Source organism: Mandrillus leucophaeus, unplaced genomic scaffold (assembly GCF_000951045.1).
Source record: "Mandrillus leucophaeus isolate KB7577 unplaced genomic scaffold, Mleu.le_1.0 Scaffold196, whole genome shotgun sequence".
Lineage (NCBI taxonomy): Eukaryota > Metazoa > Chordata > Mammalia > Primates > Cercopithecidae > Mandrillus > Mandrillus leucophaeus.
This window is the reverse complement of record NW_012101987.1, coordinates 599,204-618,661: the sequence shown is the minus strand read 5'-3', so window position 1 is coordinate 618,661 and position 19,458 is coordinate 599,204. Positions and strand designations below refer to the sequence as shown.

The 19,458-nt window shown below is 39.5% G+C and overlaps 1 protein-coding gene across 3 annotated transcripts in view; it reads left to right on the top strand.

Annotated features, from left to right (window-relative positions):
- Positions 1 to 19,458, top strand: part of LGR5 (leucine-rich repeat containing G protein-coupled receptor 5) — a 146,702-nt gene that overhangs the window by 107,482 nt on the left and 19,762 nt on the right. Inside the window, exons 5-8 of one of the 3 annotated variants that reach the window (XM_011978512.1) lie at positions 7,155 to 7,370; positions 10,703 to 10,774; positions 13,647 to 13,715; positions 15,823 to 15,894. In XM_011978512.1, the coding sequence (XP_011833902.1) occupies positions 7,155 to 7,370; positions 10,703 to 10,774; positions 13,647 to 13,715; positions 15,823 to 15,894 (429 nt within the window). The remainder of the gene's footprint in view (positions 1 to 7,154; positions 7,371 to 10,702; positions 10,775 to 13,646; positions 13,716 to 15,822; positions 15,895 to 19,458) is intronic. The other 2 variants (XM_011978514.1, XM_011978513.1) reach the window with 2 other exon arrangements.

The following is a 19,458-nucleotide window of genomic DNA, read 5'->3' as shown; positions in this document are numbered from 1 at the left end:
AATGGCTCATCAAAGACATTCTTAAACAAATATATAAATTTGTGTGATACATTGACAAGGTGTCATATATGAGATATGTATAAAGGGCCATTTTCTGGAACAACAATAGCAATAATGATCTCATTCTCTAATCTTCACAATAACACCATTTATAAATGGAAAGTTTCATCAGGGAGTATGGAGTAGCTTGGCAAAATGTTTCTTGTAAAAGAGAAAATTTACATAATTAACCATTTTTACATAGAAATATTAGGAAGAAAACTTTAAACACAAAGAAAATGAGTTTATTTTATTTGGTGGCGGGGGCAGGTGGGGTTGCCTGAACATAAAAGATTAATTGTTTGAGGCCTAGCACTCTGGGAGGCTGAGGTAGGCAGATCACCAGAGGTCAGGAGTTCAAGACCAGCCTGGCAAATAGGGGGAAACCCCGTCTCTACTAAAAATACAAAAAAAAATAGCTGGGTATGGTGGCATGCACCTGTAATACCAGCTACTCAGGAGGCTGAGGCAGGAGAATTGCTTGAACCCAGAAGGTGGAGGTTGCAGTGAGCCAAGATTGGGCCACTGCACTCCAGCCTGGGCGACAGAGTGAGACTCGGTCTCAAAAAATATATATATATTAACAGTTTGCCTGTTACCTTCTAGCTCTTTGCCACGTAGAACACATTGATATGACAGAACCACATTCACAGTGAACATGGAGTTATGTTTTATTTTTATTTTACCTAATACTGGGTAACATTCATCTCTGTTCTTGCATGGCCTCCATCTATCCAGTTGCCCAGGCCAGAATGCTGATTCACCATAGCTTCCTCACCTTCCTCACTGGCCACATCTGGGGAGTCACCAAGTTCTACCAGGCCCACATATTTAACATCCCTCATAGTAGGCCCTTCCTCGCCATTTCCACACTTCCTTCAGGTACTCATCTTTCTCACCCTGATGACTGCAACTGTCTTGTTCATGTACTTTCCCACCAGGCCCTCCTACACACGGCTATTAGAGTGACCTTTCTACAGTACATGTATTATTAGCGCCTCCAGTCAGAAAGCCTACAACACCCTCCTTTCAGAGAAACACTTTTATGCAAACCTTGAAGACTGCTGGGAGAGGATGAGTCATTTCTCACAGACAGGTAGCCCAGAAATCTGGGAGTGATGTCATCCAGACTCCACTTAACTTTGGATACTCACAGTTATTGAGGCCTCTTGACCAGGTTCAGTGGTGGGGAGGCAACAACTGGGTCCATAAGAGACAGTCCCCTTGGCCAAGCAGCTTGAGCAGCAGAGCCTCGTCAGTAATTGTGGAGTCTTCAACCTCAAGCCCTCCCTCTGGAGAAGGAGTGATTTCAACACACACCCAAAAGTCATGCCATGACCCCTCCTCATCAGTTGTAGCCCTCTAAGTAACATTGCAAAGACTCATACTTAATAAAACTCTGTTCTTGCACCAGGTGTTGTAATATTTTTTCTCAGCCATTTTAGCCTTTTGGACACCAGCTATTCTATTGCTGGCCTAACACAGAAGATGTGCATCCTCTTTTCTCTGTAATGGAAACCTTACTATAATACTGATCAAAACATGCAGCATAGCGTACTGATTAAAGAATGTATGGTAAATAGAGAATCACCAGCCCATATGGCAAGAAAATGGCAATCTCCCATAGACAGATGTGAAATGATAAAGGGTTAAGAAACTTCAGGAAGAATAAAATAAACTTTTAGAGGGAAAAAAATGATACCACTTCCTAAATTTGAAGGTTTTCCTCAAATAATAAAGCCTGTCATTAAACAGTAGAATGCTTACTGTTGACAAAACACATTTATATTTTCTCATTTAATACCCAAAGCAATTCTGTGACATGTGATTCTGCCTTATACATGTGAACATTGGCCCACAGAGAGAGATATCAATATGCCCTCAAATCTTGGAATTAAATGACAGTGTCTTGACCTAAATCTGTGTCTCAAGTCTCCTAATTCAGTGCACTTTCCAGTTTACCACATGCCCATTATGTAGGTGGTTGTAGATGGCATAAGATGTAGGGAAAAGTTTTGTTTTATCTATAAATTATACATACTATATACTATAAACTGTATGTAACAGACCTCCCCCAAAAGGAACATAAAATCACTATATTTCCCATATAGTGATCACTTTTCAGATGGCATTTCAAGATCATAATTAAGAGCTTTTATTTGAATGAAGACAAGGCCACTCGTTATTGAAAGTGTTTTACTTTGCTGCGCATAACTGCAGACAGGTTTGGGGCTGCTTCTGTCACAATTTCAGTGGATGCTTAAATGGCCAAGATGTCAAGATCGTTGCTAGAAACTTTCTCTGAAAATGTCACCACTTCTTTGACCCTCAGAATGCAGATACTGTAATTGATGATGTGTCAGAAACCAAACTATTTGCCTTGTTGCATTGTGTGTGTGTGTGTGTGTGTGTGTGTGTCTGTATACACACGCGTAGCAATAATAGTAAAGGCTGAAAAAATAAGGATGACTTCTATAAGTCTAAATGCAAGCACCTCTAAATTATTTCTATTATGAGGGTTGAAAGAAATAGCCTGCATTTCGCAGAACTGAAATTCAATGACAATCCAGCACTCATTTTAGCCACTTTTGCTTAAACAAAATTTGAATTTACCTTTATTTTTCTGAATGGTTTCAATGGTCAAAAGACAACAATACAAAGTGCTAACCAGCTTCATATAATAATATTTAAAATCATTAAGGTACTTTATATTTACAAAGTCCTGTTGTGTTATTTCCTTAATCATAAAGCAACCCCATAAGACAGAGAGGAGTTATCCCCGTTTTACAGATGTGAAAGCTGACGTCTGTTGATTTGGCCAAGTCATACAGCTTCTAGAATTGGCTGGAACCTGGAACTTCCCATTCCAAATCTCTGCACTAATTTATGGATTCTAAGGTGCCTACACACACACCCTCTGTGACTTGCATAAAATGGAAATAACAAAGAAATACTTAAAAGCAGAACTATATAATGTAGTTATTTTTGTTGCTACTGACAATAAGTCTATTATGGAACCATATTTTGTATGTATATGTCTTCTTGTACTGGATAGTGATGTTATCTTATACCCAACTGCTAAAATATTGCATTTTTCAAATATATGAATAGAGAATGTTCAGCTGCCTGAAAAGACCAGATTGACATAATATGAACTCTTTGTTTACTTACTGAATGGACACAGCTTCTGCCCTGTCAGCTGCTTTGTCCACAGTCTTAACCTTGTTGTGAAAGAACCACCTGTATGAGTGACTGGATAATTAATTCTCTACTCCTGTTTACCCTTGGGATCTTCTCTTAAGAGTAAATCAGATATAGAAGCAGAGTGTAGAATAGTGGTTGCCAGGGGCTGGGAGTGGGAGTGGTTGAGTGGGGAGATGTTGGAGAAAGGGTACAAAGCTTCAGTTAGACAGGATGAATAACTTCTGAAGATCCATTGTATGGCATGATGACTACAGTTAATGTATTTTATACTTGAAAATTGCTAATAGATTAGATCTTAAATGTTCTCACCACAAAAAAATGTTAAGTATGTGAGGTGATGGATATGTTAATTAGCTTGATTTAATCATTTTACAATATATACATATATCAAAACATTACATTGTACACCATAAATATATGCAATTTTTATTTGTCAATTATTCCTTAACAAAGCTGGAGGAGGAAATTAAATCAGATAATGCCTTTGAATGTGAACAATATACCTGAACTAGATTTAGACCACTGAGGTCAGGTGGATATGAACTCTAAAACACTGCATTTAGAAGGAGTATCATTTATCGAGAGCTACTTATATGAAGAAACTGTTTAGTAGAGAGATGTGTTGATGCTTCACTCGGAACATCTGAAGGTCTACGCTGTTAAGTATTACATCTGGGAATATTAGTATTTAGAGTGTTTGATCTCTGAAGAATTCTCCTGTCTTACTCATTTCATTTCAGATAGCAAATTGGTATAAGATGATAGTGTGGAGGCCAGATTACATCCTTTTTCTGGGGGGAAAAGAAACGTGATTCATAAAAGATATCTGTCCAGAGAAACGGCTATATTAACATTGGGAACTGATACCTGGGTCACTTCAAGATACAGCAGAAACTTTGGTAGCAACATAAAATACCAAAGAAGACAATCCTATGACTTCATGCTGAAAGAGCCTTTTCCATAAATGCATCCCAACGTTTGCAATGAACTTTAAGGTTTGTCATTTTCAAGACTTTTTTATTTTATTTTGTTTTCTGTTGCCCAGGCTGGAATACAGTGGCAAGATCTTGGCTCACTGCAACCTCTGCCTCCTGAGTTCAAGCAATTCTTGTGCTTCAGCCTCCCAAGTAGCTGGGATTATAGGCATGCACCACCACACCCGCCTAATTTTTGTATTTTTAGTAGAGATGGGGTTTCACCATGTTGGCTAGGCTGATCTTGAACGCCTGACCTCAGCCTCCCAAAGTTCTGGGATTACAGGCATGAACCACCGTGCCCAGTCCAAGACTTTTAGAAACCACTCTCTTTTTTTTTTTTTTTTTTTTTAAGACAGAGTCTCACTCTGTTGGCCAGGCATGATCTCGGCTCACTGCAGCCTCTGCCTCCTGGATTCAAGTGATTCTCCTGCCTCAGCCTCCCAAGTAGCTGGGACTACAGGTGTGCATTGCCACGCCCAGCTATTTTTTGTATTTTCAATAGAGATGGGGTTTCGCCAGGTTGGCCAGGCTGGTCTGGAACTCCTGACCTCAGGTGATCTGCCCGCCTCAGCTTTTCAAAGTGCTGGGATTACAGGTGTGAGCCACTGGGCCCCGCCACCACTCATACTTTCAATGCATAAACGACTGGCAATGATCAGTCAGCATATCAGCATAAATGTGGAAGCTCATATTATTAAGTCTCTATCCTTTAATCAGTGCAATAGTTAAGGAGAGCTTACATGTGTGCTTTACTTCTAGTCAAACAAAAGCAATCACCTCTTTATCTCCTGATGAAATTATACCTTATGTGAGCATAAGCCAAGCACATTGTTGCTAGAGAAAGGAAGGAGAGATGGTGTTGAGTTTTCTAAACATTTCTGGCTCCATTTGTTGACAAAACCTTAAGATATTTGAAAGCTGCGTTTCTGTTGCCTACAATGATAGTTGTTCTATTGGAAATTTAGTTGTAAATGGACTATGACACCCAACTCTTAAAATTTGCTCCAAGTGACCTTATCTCAGCTATTATCAAAATGTGGCTCAGGGAGGGCCTTTGAGGCATTGCTTGTTCCTTCCCATTCAGTCCGTAGAAGTAGGAATCAGAAGATGATTGAAGTGGCATAGTGGCCAAAAGTGAGGAAGCTGCTTTCCATAGAAATGAGCTTCCTCCCAACAAAGAATTTCATTTCTAAATTGTTTAATTTTGGTTTGCTGGAGATTATTTTGTGATCCTGGTGTGCTTCCTGCATCTGTTTAGTCTTAAATGCTTCCGAAAACATTTTTCAGAAGCCACTTGTGATTTTCTAATCCTACCTAATACATGGGCCACTAAAATACAACTCTTCTTTTTTTAATCCTATCTTTGAAAATGCAAATGTGTGGGTCTTAAAAACAGATTTGGAAAAAAAACAAGTGAGGGCTATTGGAAGCATAGTTTGAGTGATGGTGGTTCTAGTATTCGTACATCTTACAGAAAATTGCAAATGATGTGAGTTTTGTCACTTCCATACGAAAAGTTAGGACCTTTACATTATAGCCACTGTTTATGTTGGATTGGGGCAAAATAAATGTATTGCACTCCCTCTGCTGGCTTTGAGGTGGCAACAGCTCATTAACCAGACTTATTTTTAGATGTATTTCCCCATTTTAAAACAGATGAAAATGGAGTGTAGGAAAAGGAAGCAAAAGCTGGAAAGTTGTTAATTTTATTATTCCTTTAGAATGCCAGAAAAACAAACATCTTCTTCACACAAATGGTTAGGATAAGCAAGAAAGCCAGCAGTTTTCAGGCTTTTCAGTGCTGTCCTAAGAAAAAGGGAGGGGCCCCCTCTCTGTTTTCCCTGAGGCGTGTCTCTAGCAGTCTATGAAAACTTACTCAGTTCCAGTGAGAACACATGCACACAGAGAGGGGAACGTCACAAACCGGGGCCTGTCGGCAGGTGGGGGTCAAGGGGAGGGAGAGCATTAGGACAAATACCTAATGCATGCAGGGCTTAAAACCTAGATGATGTGTTGATAGGTGCAACAAACCACCATGGCACATGTATAACCATGTAACAAACCTGCACGTTCTGCACATGTATCCCAGAACTTAAAGTAAAATAAAAAATTAAAAATTAAAAAAAATTACTCGGCAGGGTGTGGTGGCTCACACCTGTAATCCCAGCACTTTGGGAGGCCGAGGTGGGTGAATCGCATGAGGTCAGGAGTTCGAGACCAGCCTGGTCATCATGGTGAAACCCTGTCTCTACGAAAAATGCAAAAATTAGCTGGGCATGGTGGCAGGCGCCTGTAGTCCCAGCTACTCGAAAGGCTAAGGCAGGAGAATCACTTGAACCCGGGAGATGAAGGTTGCAGTGAGCCGAGATCACGCCATTGTACTCCAGGCTGGGCAACAAGAGCGAGAGACTTCTTCTCAAAAAAAAAACAAAAACAAAAACAAAAAAACTCAGTTCCTTCAAATACTGAAATGAAATAATCTTTTCCCAGAGCTTACTGAACAACCTATTAGATTAGTATATTTAGTGTGTTCAAAACAGCCAGGGAAAGCAAAGACATTCTTTTGGCTTAGGGTGGGAGGAAGAAAAGGGTATCTCTATGCTAGTGTCAGAAAGAAACTAAAAGATCATCACACTGAAACTCCATACCTCAGGGGAGGCCGCTTCCATCCATGAAAGAACATTACCTACAAGCCTGGAAGAGAATCATAGCACCATCGAATTTTAGAGCCAGAGGACCTAGGAAGCAACAGTCTACCCATGAATGAGAAGGAGAGCTCATCTGGAGAAGAAAATGCTCCGGATGTCAGGGCTCCCGGGGACCCCAGGCCCTGTTCCACTCTTGTTCGTCATGCATGGGGTGGGTTTTCCTGCCAAGTTGACCTTCGGCTTGGGCTTTGCTCTCTTTTCCATTCTTGCTTTCTTTCTTCCACAGGCGTCTGGATGCTAACCACATCAGCTATGTGCCCCCAAGCTGTTTCAGTGGCCTGCATTCCCTGAGGCACCTGTGGCTGGATGACAACGCTTTAACAGAAATCCCCGTCCAGGCTTTTAGAAGTTTATCAGCATTGCAAGCCATGACCTTGGCCCTGAACAAAATACACCACATACCAGACTATGCCTTTGGAAACCTCTCCAGCTTGGTAGTTCTGTAAGTTTTATTGATTTTGCTGTCTCTTTTAACAGTTTCTAATGTCACTGGAAGACCTTGGCCTTAAAATGCTGGCTCTTCAAAGCTTAAATGGGGACATTTTAAGGGAGGAAAACCTCCTGAGCCCCTCCCCAAAATGACTTATAAATGCTCCAATTGTGTAAATGACTTAAACAATACTTATCAAGCACCTGCTAGATGCCAAGCACCGCAAGGCATACAAAGATAATGAAATATGACCTCTGCCTTAGAGGAGCCCATTACATATTGCACAAGGAGTCACCGCACTGTACAGTGAGTACAGTAACCTAAGTTAATAAAAATTCCTTATTTTTAAAAATGATTGATAATTCAGGTCAAACTGAAAGATGCTCTTCTTATTCTCTAATAAGAACTTTCTGAACCCTTACCAAGGAAAGAGAAATGAGAACAAATGATGTAACTGCTCAATGAGTTCCTTTTGCCCACTGCCCAAATAGAGGCGATTTATTAAGACAAGAGAATTGCAATAAAGAGTAACACACAAGGCCGGCATGGTGGCTCATGCCTTTGCGAGGCCAAGATGGGTGGATCACTTGACGTCAGGAGTTCAAGGCCAGCCTGGCCAACATGGTGAAACCCCACCTCTACTAAAAACACAAAAATTAGCTGGGCATGGTGGCACACGCTTGTAATCCCAGCTATTAGGGAGGCTGAGGCAGGAGGATCACTTGAACCCAAGAGGCCGAGGTTGCAGTGAGCCAAGATTGTGCCACTGCACTCCAGCCTGGAGAAGAGAGTGAGACTCTGTCTCCAAAAAAAAAAAAAAAAAAAATAGTTTAACACACATACAGCCAGCTCAATAGAAGACTAGAGTTTTATTATTACTCAAATCAACCTCCCTGAAAATTCAGAGGCAAGAGTTTTTTCAAAGATAGTTTGGCTAGCAGGGAGCTAGGGAATGGGGAATGCTGATTTGTTGGGTCAGGGATGAAATCATAGGGGGTTGAAGTTGTCCTCTTGCTCTGAGTCAGTCCTGGGTGAGGGCCTTAAGACCAGATGGGCCAGTTTACCCATCTGGGTGGTTCCATCTGATCTATCAGAATGCACGGTCTGAAAAATATCTTGAACACCAATCTTAAGTTTTAAACAATAGCGATGTTATCCATAGGAGCAACTCAGAGGTTAGGAGTCTTGTGGCCTCTGGCTACATGACTCCTAAACCATAATTTCTAATCTGTGGCTAATTTGTTACTTTTACAAAGGCAGTCTGGTCCCCAGGCAAGGAGAGAGTTTGTTTTGGAAACAGGCTGTTATCATTTTGTTTCAAAGTTAAACTATAAACTAAATTCCTCCCAAAGTTAGTTCAGCCTACGCCCAGGAATAGACAAGGGCAGCTTGGAGGTTAAAGGCAAGATGGAGTCGGTTAGGTTAGATCTCTTTCATTGTCATATTTTTCTCACCGTTGTATTTTTGCAAAGGTGGTTTAATTGACAGCATGTTATGCATTTGCACAGCTTTTCCCCCCGTATGTCTAGATTTCATTATTTTAGTGAATCAAAAAATGATTCTCAAACAAGTAATAGTTTGAAAAATAATCAGTCTTCTTTAAAAATGTAGCAATATGACCCTCACATGTATAATGTAATTACCAATCATCGAGGAAGGCTTTGTCTCACTATTTCTCTCTTTGTTTCATGCCCACCCACTGACCCACCGCTTCCTTCAATCATTCCACCTGATGACATGTCTGTCCCTTGCACTGTAGTATATACTCCTTTGAGGGCTGGACAATATCTTATTTATCTTTTTAGGTTCCCCTCAATCTCCTTCCTCATATGCTGCATGTAGAAGATCCTCAACGAATGTTACATAAATCTCACCTAAAATGAAAATTTATTTATTAGAACAAAAATCTTAGCATAGAAGGAAAAGAAATTTTGTGATATTAGAAATTTCTACACTGAATTTCACATATAAAGATGATGCTACTGACCCACCAGAAGCTGGATATATGCTTTAATTTCTTTTCCTCCACTAGAGGAAATGGATTTATACAGATCCAGCTACACTTTTAAACCTTGTCCTCCTTAAGCCCATTTTCTAAAAGTCTTTTGAGAGTTGGTCCAGTTTTCAGTTGTGCACAGCTGTTCTCACTGGCTCTGACCTAACTGACTTACCATTTGAGCCAAAGATGACAATTATATACACTAATACTGTGTCAAGATAACTAATTTCCTTGGGTAGCAGAAAAATCTGATCACCATTGCCTGTGACTGAAATTGTTGTTTCCTGTTAACCTGTGCCCCTGCCCTGGGAAGGTAGCCATTATATGCCTTCAGCTTTATTGGAAAATGTGCTTGCTACATCTATCCTCCAGGTGTCAATGATGGTCAGTATCACTGCTTAACATCCTATATCCCAAAGCCATGCTGAACAAACTATGCTTACAAATATGCCTTGAGAATGTAAATTAGTTCAACGACTATAGAAGACAGTGTGGCAACTCCTCAAAGACCTAAAGACAGAAATACCATTTGACCCAGCAATCTCATTACTGGGTATATACCCAAAGGAATAGAAATCATTCTATTATAAAGACACATGCATGTGTATGTTCACTGCAGCACTATTCACAATAGCAAAGACATGGAATCAACCTAAATGCCCATCAACGATAGACTGGATAAAGAAAATGTGGTACATATACCCCATGGAATACTATGCAGCCATAAAAAAGAACAAGATCATGTCCTTTGCAGGAACATGAATGGAGGCCGTTATCCTTAGCAAACTAACGCAGGAACAGAAAACCAGATACTGAATGTTCTCACTTAGAAGTGGGAGTTAAATGATGGGAGCACACATGGACACACAGAGCAGAACAACACACACTGGGACCTATCAGAGAGTGGAAGGTGGGAGGAGGGAGAAGATCAGGAAAATAACTAGTGAGTACTAGGCTTAATACCTGGGTGATGAAATAATCTTTACAATAGACCCCCATGACACAAGTTTACCTGTGTAACCAACCTTCACATGCACCCCTGAACTTAAAAATTTTTTTTAAAAGCCTTGAAACCCAAACTTACTTATACCAATTGTGTTGTTCATATTATTATACACACCCTGATGTCCCAAAGCTAAAAGGTAAAAAACTGTGACTGTTTTTTAAATTCCGTGGTATAGAATCATCTGTGGTATGAGTGAATGCAGCATATAGCCATTTTTTAAGTTAGCTTCTTATAATTAGTGCATTCTTCAGTTTAAGTTTCTTTGGATTTAAGCTATCAAAATGGTAAGTGTGCTCTGTGCAGTGTGTCTTCCTAACTATCTGTAATGTTCTACTGCAGACATCTCCATAACAATAGAATCCACTCCCTGGGAAAGAAATGCTTTGATGGGCTCCACAGCCTAGAGACTTTGTGAGTTGACCTTTTATTTGTTTCCCTTTTTTCAGTATTTTCATGAATATTCTGAAAGAATCAAAATAGCCTTAAAGCCAAACTTTGTTTGATTTGGTTAATTGCCTAAGCTTTCAACAGATATTTACAGTGGCATTATCTTACACACACAACCCTCACAGGGCTGAGCAATAAAATTGGGATTTTATTTTAATCTAATGAGAGTGATAAATTAGTTAGAATCATTATAGACTAAATGAGATGTTCTCTACTGCGCAGTGACTATTTGCTTAGAAACGTGTAGTCTCTGTCAAGGATCACTCAGGCTCACTGTTCATGAGTCTGGTACTCCCTGCTGAATGAGAGGGTGCAGGCCAGGCCAATGCCTGCGTCTTCCATCTCAGATGAACAGGCATCTCATTAGGAAACAGTGACAGCTCATGCTAAAGCAATTCAAAAGATGAAAAGGGGATGGGGCATGGTGGCTCGTGCCTGTAATCCTAACACTTGGGAGGCCAATGTGGGAGGATCGCTTGAGCCCAGGAATTTGAGGCTGCAGTGAGCTGCGATCATGCCACTGCACTCCAACCTGGGTGACAGAGCAAGACCTTGTCTCAAAAAAAGAAAAAAAGATGAAAAGTAATAATAGCTACTATTTATTGAGTATATCTATAATCAAATATTGCACTTAGCATTTGGCATACATTGTTTTAATTACTTCTTACAGTATCCCATTTTAGGCTCTAGCGAGGTAAAGTTATTACATATCTAGTCAGTAGCAGAACTGAGATTTGCTTCCTCCTCTAGTCTGATTCTGAAATCCATGTTTACTACTATATACTACTTCCAAAGAATAAGTCAAAAGTTCAGTTCTTAATTGATACCTATAGTAAAAATAGAGTCCAGTCAGCTGACCATATCCTAGACACTCTCACAGAGCCAAAGTAGAGGTTCTTGTGGGCCACAGCAGGGACCCAGGCTTTTCCCGGGGGAGGAGACGCTCTTCATTGCCCTGTTGAGAAAGGTGTGATGAGAGTGAGGTGACAGGCAGGGAGGGTCCTGAGTGTGCTGGGAGAGGAGGGTGGTTGCAGCCATGTCACCATCCCTACCCTCACATTTTTAATACTCAAATGCAATAAACCACACAGGTCACTGAATCTGCAATGCTGGCTCTGACCAGAACCGCAAAATGCAAAGACCAAAGACCACTTCTCCTGTGCCCTTGGGGCCCACTGTTCATCTGCATACAGAGCTTAGCAATTTGTTCATAATCAATTTAGCTTCTAACCAGATCTGGGTTGCTAATTTCCTGAGGGACCCTGTGTTGATGGTATTCTTCTTCTAGCCTATGAGCGCTAACAGCTCTTTCCAGGGTTAAGTCACCCTGTGTTTCCTCTTACGTGGCAAAGATGAACTCATCCAGGCAGGACCTTTACATCAACTTAATGGCATAGACTAGCAGTTCTCATCAGCTGCTAGGAAAAATTAGAACTCTTATCTACACAGGGCTGAGCTCAGAAATCTCACCAATGGAAATCACCTTCCAGCCCTTTTGAACAATAACAGGAATGAAAAACAAGATGGGCTTTGATGGGTATTTCCATAAATAGTCTTTTTTTCCCCTCCCTCAATCTTTGGGGTAAGGACCCAGGATTGCATGTAAATAACATAGAGCAAAACATGTCAGGGAAAAGTTCATGTGAGTCTTATTGTCTCTCCTTCCCCTACCATGCCCAGGGCTACAGAGGATAAGCAATTTGGTTATTTCCAGCCTCTTCCTTTCCCTCACTAGAAATCCAAGTAATTTATAAGGGCCCAATCCTTGTTTAATCAAAACAGAGCATCTGGAGAGATTTACAAACAGGAAGAAAATTTATGTCTACAAAAGACACGCGTTTCCTGCCTGCAGTATAGCTTAAGGATGGTTTGTGCCAGACAAGTAGGAACCTTGATTCATGTTTAACTCAGTCAGATTATCTCTCTCTTAAAATTAAATAGCAATTCTCCACAGAGGAGAATCTAACCACATGTGATTGCCTGACCAAAAGGTTTTTCTGCGTCATCTGGGAAATCTGCCATTCCCAGAGACCAGGAGGCAATTACTTTTTCATACAAAGATCTAGATAGAAGGTAGAGTAAGTCTGTAAAGCACTTGTGAGTAATGAAATTGAAAAGCCAATTGTGCTATAACAGATACAGAAACTAATGATTTGAGATAATTTGACCACTTCATCTCTGGTCATGAGGAATAACATAGAACTTTGTTGCACAGATCAAAGAAAACATCCTATTTCTGAATCATTTACGACACTGAAGAAATTCTAGACAAAATTCCTTTCTGAGAGTACCCTGTCTCGCATACACTTCTCCAGACGTAAGATTCATCCTGGACTTCAGGCTGGGAGGGATGTGGGAACCCTGTGAAAGTCAAAGACAAAGCAGCCCTGCAAGATGTCATGTCACAAGGGAGTGAAGGAGGGAACAAGAAAAGGGATGTGATCCAGGAGCCCTGAGGAGTGCAAATTCACACTGGCCAATTAGTGAGCTGGGTTCAGTTGAAGAGCTCCATCAGGCAGCCATCAACACCTGGTCAAAGACGCATCTTTCCTACTTAGAAGCTAATGCTCCGGCACACTCTCTTTCTTTTTGAGACGCCCCAGTGCCATTGAGCCTTGACTCTCAAATTTCTTATGATTAGTCAAATGACCATTTTAATGCAGATACTTACAGAATGTTGGTAGTCAACAAGCCAAGAAAATCTCTTTCCATCAACAAAGGCAATGAGGACTTCCATTAGTCATATGGGTTCATTGGAATAGCATGTTAACTTTCCTTGTAGAGTATATATGAAGTTTTAAATAAAAAACTGAGAATACTGTTTACTCATTTTCAGAGATTTAAATTACAATAACCTTGATGAATTCCCCACTGCAATTAGAACACTCTCCAACCTTAAAGAACTGTAAGTATTTAGGACAATTTTAATGGGAGAACTTTATCCTTTTGTGAATTTATTTAAAAATACATGTGATTGTTTTACATAATATGATTTGCTAGAAAATTTTAACTTTATATAAATAATGATAAAGTACTCTTGAAATATATTTTAATTGATTCTATCTCTAGCAAATACCAGATAATATTTTTTATTTATGCTGGGTTTCTCTAACATATATATAAAAGAAATACATATATTTCTGTAAGTCATATTCTTTTCTCTTTTTCCAAGCCATACATACTCTCCCAACATTTATATACTTTATATATTTGTAGATTTTTAGTATAGAACTAAAATGGAATTTAGTTGCTGAGCATTTCTGAGAACTTGAACATTTCTGGGTTGCATAAGTCTAGAAATAGATGAATCAAACTGTCTGTGCCTAGTAAAGTGTGAGATGCATTCACATACATTGCAGCTGACCCTTGAACAACTCGGGGTTAGGGACACCAATCCTTGCACAGTAGAAAACCCACGTAAAACTTTTGACTTCTTAAAAACTTGACTACTAATAGCATAATGTTGGCCAGACGCCTTACCAATAACATAAACAGTCCATTAACACATATTTTGTATATGTATTCTGTACTGTATTCTTATAAAAGTAAGCTAGAGAAAAGAAAATGTTATTTAAAAAATCCTAAGGAAGAGAAAATGTATTTACTATTTATTACGTGGAAGTGTATCATCATAAAGGTCTCCATCCCTGTCATCTTCACATTGAGGAGGCTGAGGAGGAAGAGGAGATGTTTGTCTTGTTATCTCAGGGGTGGCAGAGGCTGAAGAAAACCCACGTATAAGTGGAGCCACGCAGGCAGTGGTCATGCCTGTAATCCCAGCACTTTGGGAGGCCAAGGCAGGCAGGTTACTTGAGGCCAGGTGTTCGAGACCAGCCTGGCCAACATGGTGAAACGCCGTCTCTACTAAAACTACAAAAATTTGCCAGGCCTGGTGGCACATGCCTGTAATCCCAGCTTCTTGGGAGGCTGAGGCACGAGAATTGCTCTGAACCAGAGGGGCGGGGATTGCAGTGAGTCAAGATTGCACCGCTGCACTCCAGCCTGGGAGACAGAGCAAGATTCTGTCTCAACAACAACAACAAAAAGTGGATCCATGCAGTTTAAACCCATTTTGTGCAAGGGTCAACTGTATTTCATTTGTAAATGTTTAATGAATCTTATTTAATTCTAAAGCCCCATAATTTTACTAAAGAAAAGCTGACTTTCAGCCACTGGGTTGCATATACTGCCTTTTAGATGATAAAATTTAATTCGCTTTTTTGTATCTAAAAAGATAAATAACCTATGTGAGTAATGTTCTAACACTTGGAAAGGAAAATAAACATAGAACCTCATTTCCCTAGCAGTGAGAAATAAGACATACAGCTAAAGGAGACACAGAGGAGCTTGTTTATAAGAAAAACCCTTAGGGTGTTCTGACTCAGGAAACCCCATGTGTGGCTTAGCTGGGCTTCGTGGCATAGGGTCACCTCATACAGCCACAGGCCCAAATAAGCTCCAAAGATCCTTGAATCTGCTTCTCTGCCACTCAGACAACATCAACAACAACAGATGACAATCAGCTTATAACTACAGACTCACTGAGCCAGGGCACCTTTCTTCAAGTCAGAAAATTTTGTCCTTATAAGGAGACTACTTGAATCTTTACTTCACTGCAGCTTAAGTCAATTTTCTCTTCTAGCTTCAAATGGGGTCAGGAGGAGTGATCATAATCTCTCCAAAAATGGTTTCCACTCTCTCCTGCTTTTATACAATGATGCTCTGTTGGATATTAACAGGTTTTCTTCTTATAACATTAGATTGTGAGTTTTCATGAAGTGCAGTTATTATTTTCAGATTCTTTATTTCTCCTTTAAGATGACAGCACATGACTTTTTTTTATCCCCTAGAGAGTAAATAACGGCACCTAAGTTTCAAGATGCATAGAGGAATTTAACGTTGTCCTCTGGTTACTAAAGGTTCTGATTATTGCCACTGTGGTCAGGGTGGGGGATTCTATTAAATAATTTTACTCCACACATGATTTTTTATAATGTTTTTTCTCTTTCTAGAGGATTTCATAGCAACAATATCAGGTCAATACCTGAGAAAGCATTTGTAGGCAACCCTTCTCTTATTACAATGTAAGTGACTATAATGCTTTTTGGTTTCTCCATCCTGAAATATAGCATATATTATACTTTTAAATACAATGAATATTCTATATTTGCTTGAGTTTCGTCTCAGTCAATCTAAGAGCTCATACAGAAAGGTATATACGCATGCATTTTGCCAGGTTCTAGCTGAACATTGAAATAATAGAAAAGATTTTTTTAAAGATCACATTATGATTTGTATCTCCAGATGTGCTAGGTATCTTTAAAATAATCTTGTGTAATGCTTTTTATTACCTCTATTTTCCAAGGAATAAAACTGATTTTTAGAGCATTAATGTCAAGTCTGCATAGTCATTCTGAACTTAAACCCGAGTATGCTAGAAATATAAATTATTATATACAAATAGATGTCTTTTACAGCAATAGACTCCAGCCTAAATTGATGGTAGGAGGTTTATCCTGTTTTGTGCTAAGCCTCTATCTTCATTCATTATTATGCCCAAACATCACATTTATACAAACTGGGATGTAAATCTAGAAAGATAAATAATGTTTTAGAAAGGTGTATATGAGGATTTATATGCCATAAAAGAATAAAATAGGCCAGGTACTGTGACTCATGCCTGTAATTCTAACACTTTGGGAGGCCAGTGCAGGAGGATCACTTGAGCCCAAGAGTTGGAGGTTACAGTGAGCTATGATCATGCCTCTGAAGTTCACCATGGGCAACAGAGCCCTGTCTCAAACAAAATAATAAAATAGAGTTACAACTACAAAGTATAACTAACGTTATGTTTCACATTTAATACAGAAGAATGATGATATATAGTTATGAGTATGAGGCTGGCTCTTAGACAAAAGGCTCCTCTCCAAGGCAGGTTTGGGACACCATCAAACCTGAGGCTGTGAATGAGAAGCCTGAATATAGAGGAGGAGAGTAAGGACAACTGTTAAACATGACTCTAGGGGCACTTCTCGGCAGATGTTGGTCCTGTGCCAACTGGATTGACGGGCTTTCTGGAACCATGTGTTATTTGTCACAAATGAGCAGGAGTCCCAATTAGCCCTGACAACTGGAAGAAAAAAACTATTCATTGTTTCTGAAATGTTCTGGCAATATTTTGCCAAACTAAGAGTTTTAAAGTGTATTGACAATAAACATTAGCCCTCATTAGAGAGTATTTGCATATTAAGAGGTTGGCAAATGACATTGCCTTTGCTCCTCCTTCTGCAGCCACAGTACTGGTTTTTCATCACTCTTTTGATATGCTAATACTCCCCGATACTCCCCGAGGAACTAGCAGCGCACCCCCCGCCCCCCACCATAAGTATTAGAGCTCCTATCCACTATTTGACAGTAGTAGCCACTTTCTCCCTGAAACTGTCCTCTCTTTGCTTCTGCATCTGTTTCCATCTCTTCAAAGCCTGCATTTCTGTGAATGCTTTCCGGTCCAGTTGGCTACCCACTCCTCATTTCCACCTCTGTAGTCCCCATCCTATCCATACCTCCCGACCTCCACTGCACCAGCCACTCTGCCAGCCATGACATCTAGATTTTCACCAGTCTGCATGATGCTGGCCTCCCTCCCTTTACTGTTGGCGGGGGTCATCTTCCTTGAAGCACAGCAACCATCTTGTTGCTCCTGCTGTGAAACGTGTGTTCAGGATGCCTATTTACACTAATTCAAACTCCTCACCCTAACATTCACAGCCTAAGGTTACACATTGCCTAAGCCAACCTTCTCAACCAGTTCCCCAAAGCTCTCCTCAATCACCCTAAGTCATAAACCAGACTGACTAAGTTACGTTCATGGAACAAAGCTCTTTTCTTATTTCCTTTGCTCCTACAATCCCATTCCCTCACTATGCGTCTTGAAATTCTGTCTTTCAGGGCCCATTTCAAATGCCATTTCTTGAAGTTTTTTATAATCTCTCCCGAATATATGAGAGAGTTCCCTCCTGAGAACCCTAAAACTCCTTATGTGTGTTTATGATACTTCTACCTTATGCACACAAACATGTATATTCATACCTGCCCAGTGTGTGTGTGTATATATATACACATATATATATAGTGTGTGTGTATATATACACACACATATGTATAGTGCGTGTGTGTGTATATATATATATGTACATGTATGTGAACACAATTATATGCATACAAGTACATGGTATAGCTAAGAGCTAATAAGATAGTAAGAGGAAAGCTCCATTTTTTCATCATAAGATCCAAATTCCAACTCTAGCTCTTTCTCTTACTGATTCATCCCAAGAGAAAAGAAGAGCTCAGTGGGTAGGAGGACAGAAGAGGATTTAGGTTTGTTGGGTAACAACTGTATCCCAGGTTCTGTTTCAAATGTTACACATGCATTAGCTCTTTTAATTCTTATGCAAACCCTACCACTAAGCATTATTATCTCAGCTTAACAAATTAGAAAATTGAGGCTCTGGGAGGTAATGAGCTTGCCAAGGTATCTGAGCCTCAATTTTCTCCTCCAAAAGTGAAGAAAATAGTATCTGCACACTATGAATCTTATAAAGTTGTTGCATGGATCAATTGAGCATATATATATATATGCTTTTGCATATATATATACACTTTCTATTTAACAAAGCTCTTGCATATATATATAAGCTTTTGCATATATATATACACACACACATATATGTGCATACATGCAAGGACTTTGTTAAATGTATATATACACACATATGTGTGTGTATATATATATGCAAGAGCTTATATATATATATATGCAAGAGCTTCGTTAAATAGAAAGTGATATGCTGTTATTTATTTGCTTTATCCCAGCTGAATCCAGGCTCCTTTACCGCAGGAACATCTTATCATTCTTCTTCAAACCCCCAGCATCTAGTGTAGTGCCAGGCCCAAAGTAGTTACCCAGTGACAGCTTTTTAATAAATCAATATTTAAATCCTCACATACCTACCCTCATACTTTAAACATGGTAGACAATGAATATTTGTAGAGTTTAGTTGGACTAGAAGAAAGACTCAGCTGAAAAGTATATGGCACTCCATTGACAAGGCAGTTCAAATACCACTACAGTGAAAACATCTGTAAAACAAAATATTTTTTAAGCTCTAATAATATCTTACCTTTTAAAACAATAATTAATTCAAGAAAATTCTAATTTTAGACATATGCCAGAATAGCTCATTTCCTCTCCAACAATTTGATGAGTCTCTTGTGTATGTTATGGTGACCAGCAGATATAATAACCTTCAGTAGATACTGACAGATAGACTTCATCTTTCATTAATTAATGATCTCATGGCCAGTACTTTGAATTACCTTTTTGCCACTCAGTGGATATTCTACAGATGTTGGAGGGAAACTGTTAAGTGTTCAGTTTACTTGCTTTTCTCCTTAGTAACTATCACTCATATCTCCTTTGCTGTCAGAAATCTTCAATTTTATATAGTACAGATTCCCTACCAGAAGTCTCATACTGTGAGTCAAAACACTTTTGAGGTTTGCCTGAAACCAAGGAATTGGGAATGTTATGTAATACAGTATAATCAAAAATTACATAAGTACGTTTAATGTATTTGTTCAAATTTTGA